The 8,719-nt window shown below is 36.8% G+C and overlaps 1 protein-coding gene across 1 annotated transcript; it reads right to left on the reverse strand.

The window, feature by feature from the left end:
• Positions 1–1,145: 1,145 nt before the first annotated feature.
• On the reverse strand, positions 1,146–6,853 carry LOC115406952 (lysophosphatidylserine lipase ABHD12). The gene is made up of 13 exons (XM_030117245.1): positions 6,817–6,853; positions 6,409–6,558; positions 4,946–5,048; positions 4,612–4,731; positions 4,389–4,419; positions 4,269–4,314; positions 3,981–4,110; positions 3,850–3,887; positions 2,861–2,940; positions 2,252–2,334; positions 2,027–2,105; positions 1,806–1,939; positions 1,146–1,609 (listed from the first exon to the last, which is right to left on the reverse strand). Exons 2-13 carry the CDS (start codon positions 6,509–6,511, stop codon positions 1,588–1,590), a joined length of 969 nt encoding a protein of 322 aa, XP_029973105.1. The 5' UTR covers positions 6,512–6,558; positions 6,817–6,853; the 3' UTR covers positions 1,146–1,587.
• Positions 6,854–8,719: the final 1,866 nt, after the last annotated feature.

The following is an 8,719-nucleotide window of genomic DNA, read 5'->3' on the forward strand; positions in this document are numbered from 1 at the left end:
TCTCCAGGTGGAGATTATCCATCCCTAAAATGACAAAACAAAGAGTTTTACAAAGCAGTTCACTGTGAAGACAAGGAAATATTAAGCATATGTATGAACAGTAAGTGTAAAAATTAATGGCTCTATGTAGTCAAATGTAATTTTGGAGAGCAAAACAAAGAAATGTTTGACTATGGGCTATTTTCACAGCTTCACTACTTCCTGAAATTAACTGTGCACATTCATTTCCTGTCTTGCATTATTGGCCAAACTGATTAATCCAGGTGTGTCTGGTTTAGACTGCTGCAACAAGACACACCTGGATTAATCAGTTTGGCCAATAATGCAAGACAGGAAATGAATGTGCACAGTTAATTTCAGGAAGTAGTGGAGCTGTGAAAATGGCCCATTACAGAAAGTTATTTATTTTTTTAATTATAGATTTTGTTTGTAGAATGAAAATAAAACAGATACCCCAAAACCTCTGAAATCATTTCATTGGAAAAAACGATATATTTCTGATTATATTTTAAGTATTCAAGCTATAAATTGTAATTTTTAGCAATAATTCCTATTTTAGATTAGGCTTATGATTAGCATGAGTAGCAAAGATGTTAGCATCAATTTAACCAGCAAGAGTACAAGAATGTAAAAAATAACTTCCACTATCAATATATTTATGTACTAGAAGAAGTAACTTTTTTCCTAAAAGAATGCAAAGACGTTGATAAAATTATGAGGGAAAAACAGAAACACTCACCTGGAAATCCCACCAAGACTCTGAAAAGTTAATTATGCTAAAAGCTAGTTTCTGTTTACAAACTTTTCACATCTCGAGAGCTTCAGGGGAACTCACTTTCTTGAAATGTACATCTAAACACAAACTCGTGATGTATCGGTTTCACTCGGTTCGTTAATAATTATACTTAAAGGACTTAGAAAACTTCTGCTTGTGTTCCGAGTTGCAGAGGATGGGCTGATGGTGCGTTCAGGAGTAACTGGGAAATGGGGAGTTTAGCTAATAGTACGTGAACAGTTAGAAGCTGCATGAACACATTTTCTCCTCCCTTTCTTGGACTTCATTTGTCATTGTCTTTGAACAAAATTACTTATCATGAATAAAAAATACGGATAAATAAATTTTAAAAACTTTTATTGAAGCAGCACATTTTCACAGTATATCTTTAAAGCATGTTACATTTCTTTTCATAAATGTAAGGCGGCTTTAAACAACACATGCATGTTAGTTTGGATGGTTTGGATGGTGGCTATGTGTTGTCAGTGCAAAGATAATAATCACATTGTCAATGACAGATGATTTTTGCATGTCTGTCAAATCCAAAAGTTTGGATCATAGGATTAATTACAACAGCAACAACAAAAAATCACAGCAAAACAAGCATAAATATTCTTTGTTAATTTATTATTCGTACTCACTGATTAAATCAAAGTGAAATTCAACATGACTTGGAATGATTTTGTCAGGTATTATGTACCCTTGGAAGTAAAACTCAGTGTGAATTGGATCTGTTAGGACATTATTGTAAACATAATCGACGTGAAATCTTCACCATTCACCATTTGATGGAAGGGAGAGGTTCCTTATATTCAAACGCTTTGAAGAAATGTCCTGAAAAGGAAAACATCAAAAAGTTATTTAGAAAGGCAGCCTTTGTATTATTTTTATCAAAAAAAGAACACACTGAAACCACAGATTAAGCACCGAAATACATGATAACTGTCTCAAATAGTTTTACTTCTGAAATAAATAAAAGTTTGACGTGTAGTTAAATACATTTTGGCTTTATAGATTAGTTTGAACTTACCCAACCACATCTGACAAATTGGGATCCAAATACATGCTGCTGTGAGAGTATCCACGACTTGCTTCATAGGAGACCATCTTGACTTTAACATCTGTGCTGAATTTGCTCTGCGCCTCCAGTGATATCTGATACAGCTGGAGACAATAAAATGGAGTGTTTCATTGAGGAGGTGGCAGAATCCATCAGGAAAATGTAGAAACACAAAGTGGGATGGACTGTACCTGCTGACCCATGTGGTAAGGGACCACGTGGTCGTCCTCTGCATGCAGGATGAGGAGTGGACTGGTCAATATCTTTAAACTACAAAAAAATATTTAAAGTTAGAAATGCATCCAAATCCCAAATCAGTGCTCACATATCATAAGAAAAGAAATTTTGGAAATTCCACACATAAAAGACTAAATATCAAATTGCACTTACTTATCTCGTATTTTATTTATACTTACTTTTTATCGTTGGCAAACTCGATGTTGTTCTCCTCCAGAAGATACTCAAGCAAGCTCTTAAATCCTGGCAGGAACATGTACGGCTAGAAAAAAAAAAGTTGCAGAAATTATGACTGATTAAGGTGCAATATTCTGTCTAATATGTCAAATGAAAACCATGAAAACAGATGCATGATCAGGAAAATATCTCTTTCTGCTTCTGCTCAGTCTGATTGCTCCCTGCAGGTCTCCTTCCAACCACCAGAGGTCGCTAATGTCTCAGAAAAATTACCATATGCAGCAGTGCACTTCAAAAATATGGTTTATCGATGCCCCACTTAAATTTTTTATTATGTAAAATATTTAAGGAACAAAAAATAATCTTTAAGCTTGTTTGCTGAGAACTGCAACCTACAGTGAGGTAGAGGTACTACTGACTACTATCAAAATGATACATGAACATATAACTACAAGTCCAAAAAAAAAGGATCAAAGTGAAGGAGAACAGTGATTTAAAGCATGGCACTATCTGGGGGTTTTCACATTCCACATGAAATATTTAACATGAACTGTCAGCCATATTTTTGAGGTCTGCAGACAAACTGAAGGGCATGAAGAGAGCGTTCTCACTTTGGCGAGCCGATGGTTGACAACGACCCGTCCGATTCTGGTGTACGGAGCTTCCAGGATTAAAGCATCAACAGCGGAGCCTGACAAGAATAAATAAAACATGACATTATTAATGAGTTTGAGTATATCATTCAAGGTAAAATCTTTGTAATGCTAAGTTAGTAGTGAGCTGTATTTATCGTAGTGTGTATTAGATGTAATAGACAGGCATTTTATTAAAAAAAAGCTAAAAGTTACTGATCTTACTGTTATGTAGCTACTTGATCTATTCTATACATTTGCCCCTAAAGGTGTTTGTACCAAGAGAATGTTGTTATCGTTGGTTAAATGCAGCTTAAGATACTTTTCACTACATGCAGTATATTCACTGAATCAAAAACCATGCCTCACTTGTTTCATTTGAATTCTGAACATTTCATTCGGTCTCAGAGTATCAGTGGATAATCTTTGGAGTAATCTATTAATATTGTTATTTGACCTGCTATTGATTGTTTTCATTTATGAAGGGATGAGACAGGATTGTGTGTATTCTTTCATGGCTCTGATAATTTGACAACTACCACCAACATCACAACAATTAAAATTTTAGAAAAACACATAATATTAAGTCAATCTGAGAGAAAGAAATGTGATGAATAAGCATAAAAATATAAGAAAGACCTAATAAAATCAAAAGAATAAAAAAAAATTAATAGATATGTTTAAAAATAATGGCATAATAATACTGTATTAAAAGATACAAAACAAATTTCCTGAGACCTTTACTGTCTAAATCTTTGCAGTTTTTAGAAAGATAAAACATTCAAAGACAACTTTTAGACATTGTGCTCATGACAGTAAGTGAATATGAAGTTATGTACCTCAATTAAATTCAGTAAATCGTTAATATCTCATTATTTCCTGTCTCTAAGAGTTTTTAATATGTGGCTGTATTGGAAATTTTGATCGACTCTGTACTGGTTCTTTTAAACATAGTCTTTTGAACTCACCTTGCTCTAATATTTTCACTGCAGTGTTTGTCGCCACCCTGTGGAAACAATGTATAATAAATATTTAAAGTAAAATTTTCGACTTCCATCCATTAATCTGTGTTGATTTCATGATAAAGAGAAATCCTGACCCAGTGCCGAGCGAGTGTCCCCACAGGCAGACCAGACTGTCTTTGCTGCGTTGCTTTACCCAGTGGTACAGGTAGAGGGCGTCACTGGTCAGCCCTGCTTCACTGGGCTCCCCTGTGGAGTCTCCAAAACCTCACAATATAAAAACACAGTAAATCATGTTAAATGTATGCTTCTGTTAATACAATATATCAGTTAAATGTTATCTACATATCCAGGCGACACTATTCAAAACCTTTGTAATTGGAGCTAAATTCGGCCTAACTATGAAAAATCATTACAAGTCTTACCTCTGTAGTCTAAAGACAAAACGTGGTACCCTGCAGCACTCAAGATCTGCAATATGAAAACAGCATAAATGGTATTTTACAGCTTAAGAATAGAAATCTTTTGTCTGATAAAAAGGTTACCTTCACTAGTTGCACTCTGTTGTTTTTTGCCCTGCAAAGATTAAACAGGAAGAACGAATACAGATGAACAAGTGGCTTTCAGTGACTCATTTATTCTGACCCACAAACCCCAGCATGCATTGTTCCCTCTGGACAAAACCAGAGGCCTCGGCAGCCATGCAATACCCACTAGACTCCATTAGGATCAATTCAAGGATCTCTACTCTGCTGCTCTCCATCCCACCTGGTCCCTACGTTTCCATGGAGATAGATAATAACAGGACGGTCATCTCCCAGAGTCTCCTGGTACCACTCGGGGCCTTTCCCAGTGGCCTCCTCCCATTGGCTGGCGGGGAGCGTATGCCTATGAGGCACAAAGCCAGAAAGAAAAAGACAGGCGACACAAAACAAATAAGCCTGTGTTTCAAGCGATACGGCACGTTTCTGAGTGGCTCTCGAGCTGATAAATGAGTTCACGGAATCCCCATTCGCACCGGAGCCACCTGTGCAGAAGGCGCATGTGGTATTTTCATGTATTGATGCAATTCAGCAGACACAACAGGACTCGAGTGGCCTACCACACTCCCACTGAGATGCCCTCCTCGGTGTTGAGGTAGAAGTTGCGTGTGTAATTCAGCACATCTTCAGGTCGGCTGAGATCCACCAGCAATGGAAACCTCACTGCAGACCACATCACTCAAAGTAAGTGCGAGTTTTTTTCCCCCCATATCAAACTTTACTACCACTTGCATCAGATTTGTGCATAGGCTACCAGACTGTGAATGTCATTCTGCAGTTTTCTCCAGTTATTTAGTATTTTCATCCAGTATAAGGGATTCTCACTGCTTCCTTTCTGTGTAGAAATTGCAATAATAAAGTTTTGAAGTAATTTTTTTTTCTATTTTTTCCATGTACTTTTAAGTCCACATCACATATCAAAAATTATTTTATAATAAAATTGCACAAGTGTAACAAGATTACTCTCAACCGCTATGTTTTTTGCTCAACTGTTTTAATATAAAGTTTGTCTTTCCTAGTGGTTTGCAAAGTGTGAGGCAGGCCTTCTGTGGGAGGGCCAGAGAGCTCCAAGGGTGAAATTAGGTGGTGAGGGTTTCTCTTCTTAATTTTTGAAATAAAAATAATAATAATTTTTGGATTGGAGTGTAACAAAACATTCATTTATTTACAATTTTTTTTATCACTGAGTCAGTAACTGGGAACAAGGAAATCTGTTTGAACATATTTTTCAAGATATTAAAGACAAAGGTATGGATTTGATGTAAACTAGTCACTCAATTAATTGACATTTAGATACTTGGATGTTTTGCATGTTTATCAAAATATGAATGATATTTTATGACTACATTGTGTTTCATCTTGTGAAGGTTTTTTCCCTTTATTCTTTTTTCACTACTTACATTATTAAAGGCAAAAAAACCAAAAAAGCAGTGAAATGCAGAAGTGAAACAACTACTGGGTCTTTTATTTTATTGCATAACTGTTTTTCCTTTGAAGATTCTCATTTAAAAAAAAAAAAACATTATCTTATATTATTGATAGTTTTTCCAACTAAATACTACAAAATCCCAAGTGCTTTTATTTTTAGAATTACTTATTTGCACCCTTGCTGACTGCAACCGCCTTCATGTTGCATTACATTTCCTGTGGGGGTTACTGCCACAGCATCCCATTGTTTAATGTGATGATAATTATGCACCACTTTTATTGTGTGCAGCTGAGACCCCAACAGAAATGAGGTCAAACAAACTGTTGTTGAGTCTGAATTTGAGGCCCAAGATATAAGTCTGGATATCATAGACACGACTATGCCAAAGCTAGTGTGAAGTATGGCAGGATTTTATGTATGGCTTTTAGTAGACTAATAGTTGTCACTAATAAGGGTTTATTGGGTTCCTTAAACAACAAATAAATAATACTTAGTTAAGGTGTCTATTTATGAATGTAGGGAGACATAATTTCAGATAGATCGATCAGAGGAGATACAGCATGAGAATGAAGAGAGTGTAAACACATTACTGACCCAGGTGAGCAAACACAGCATAGTTGAGTGTCCAGGGGAACAGGTAGAGCACGACGGGCACCGAGGCGTACACCGTTATGAGGAGTGACACGAGCCTCTTCATTTCCGTTATTTTACCACTTTGCGGCCACTCGATCCGCCTGTATGTTTCTCAATGAGATAAATGAGACGCACAGCGTGAAAAAAAGAGACCTCCACCGGTCTAGAATCAGATGTTTGTGGGCCACAATTGATAGAAACAGGAGAGATTAGAGAAAAGAAGAGGAAGTGGACATCGTATTCGTAGAAGTACAATGAACAACAGATGTGTGTCGGAGCCGTGAGGAGAAGCCCGCACGTGCGAACAAACATTAGCAAAAAGTTTAAACGAACACGAGGACAAATGTTTGTTATTATATGTGTTCTTACCTTCAAGCCTTCAAACCCGAACGAACCCGGCTGACAGCCCGCAAAGCCTTATGGGTATTGTAGTTCTTTATTTGACCACAGCGGGGCTGGTTTTCTGTGTATTTTCTTTCAGTATCAGATAACAGCGGAAATAATTTAGCTTGTAACGAAATATCTCTGGCACTTTTGACATTCTAAGTGGGTTGAATCACTAATCAAATAGATTGGTCAAGGCTTGAACATCGTGAGGGCCAAATGAAGTAGATTGACATAAAATAAAGCTATAAGGTTTTGCACATATGATAAAAGAGCCTTCAGCAGCACACTGTAAAAAATATATCAAAAATACTTCAGTTAACATAGCAAGAAAAGTAACGCTCCAAACTATATTTCAACAAAAGTGAAAATATTTTCTGTTTAGTTCACACATATCACTGTCTTGTTCTGGTGCTGTTGTGGTTGACCTCAAACTTCCTGAGGAATTTCACAATATATGATTTTGATGTTAACATGTGTCCACAACATCTACAAAATGATTTTTATTTTCATTTTATTTATTTATTTATTTATTTATTTATTTATTTATTGGCAGTGAAATTTCTGATTTTTTTCGTGATTTTTTTCTGGGCTATCTGTGTGAAGTGTGCATGTCCTCCAGCTTACTTCAACAACGAAAAAACTTGACATTTGAGGATGAGTGGAGGTTTGAAAAAGAAAATTGTGAATTTGATTCCATGTGAATGCAGGACGTATGAAATCTCAAAGATGTGTGTATGTATGGATGATGAATGGATAGATGAATTTTGTACTTTCAACTTAGAAGTTTGGGCGGTATAGTTCTTATTTATAGGTTTTCTACAGTCATACCATGTTTCCTTTTATGCGTAATTTTATTCTGTCGTCATCATGCCCATTCTTTTTTTTAATGGGTTTGATTAGGATATATATTTCATCCATCTTTTTTAAAATTTATTTTTTAAAAAGAGTACAGGAAGCAAGACATGGAAAAAGAAGTATCATTGAAAACACTGGTTTCAAATCACACCCTCTCTCCAAACGTTGTATGCTAACTTGCACTGGTAAAATTTGCAGCACTATGGTGGCCCAGAAGGGCTAATGACATAATGCAACTGCAAATGGGACAAAGCAATGGCAAAAGTCACAATGCAACACAAAGACTCACAACACAACAGCAACCCTGGGTCAAGATGGGAGACACCTCCAAAGGTGGTCGAGAACAATCGAGCCAAGATCCTGTGGGACTTCCAGATCCAGACTGACAAGCAGGTGATGGCCAATCAACCTGACATAGTGGTGGTGGATAAACAGCAGAAGACAGCTGTGGTGATAGATGTAGCAATCCCAAGTGATGGCAACATCAGGAAAAAGGAGCACGAGAAGCTGGAGAAGTACCAAGGGTTAAGGGAAGAGATAGAAAGAGTGTGGGGCATGAAGACAACAGTGATGCCAGTAGTGATCGGGACACTGGGAGCAGTAACCCCCAAGCTGGGAGGATGACTCCAGCAGATACCAGGAACAACATCTGAAATCTCTGTTCAAAAGAGCGCAAGGAACAGCTAAGATCCTGCGCAGAACCCTCAAGCTCCCAGGCCTCTGGTAGAGGACCCGAGCTTGAAGGATACAGACACAATACCGCCGGCGTGGTGAGAACACATTTTTATTTATTTATTTATTTATTTTTTTATGTTCTATAAGATATCTATGGTCAAAACAGGCTTTGTTTCTGGGGACAATATTTTCTGACGGAACCAATGTCCATCAGAAAATATTGCCCCTGGGAAACAAAGACAGACCATTTGGATGATGGGAGATTTTTCCGAAATTTAAGTGAAAACATTGCTGCTTGTAATAATTGTGATTGATATATTTCAGAAATCAGTCATGTTAGTCACTGTGTTGAAAC

Source organism: Salarias fasciatus, chromosome 19 (genome assembly GCF_902148845.1).
Source record: "Salarias fasciatus chromosome 19, fSalaFa1.1, whole genome shotgun sequence".
Taxonomy (NCBI): Eukaryota; Metazoa; Chordata; class Actinopteri; order Blenniiformes; family Blenniidae; genus Salarias; species Salarias fasciatus.

Coding starts and splice junctions, on each gene's coding strand:
- LOC115406952 (XM_030117245.1), bottom strand. CDS start 6,511: ATGAAGAGGCTCGTGTCACTCCTCATAACGGTGTACGCCTCGGTGCCC. Junction 5,049..6,408: donor TGCTGTGTTTGCTCACCTGG/GTCAGTAATGTG, acceptor TGTGGTCTGCAG/TGAGGTTTCCATTGCTGGTG. Junction 4,315..4,388: donor ACAGAGTGCAACTAGTGAAG/GTAACCTTTTTA, acceptor TTCATATTGCAG/ATCTTGAGTGCTGCAGGGTA.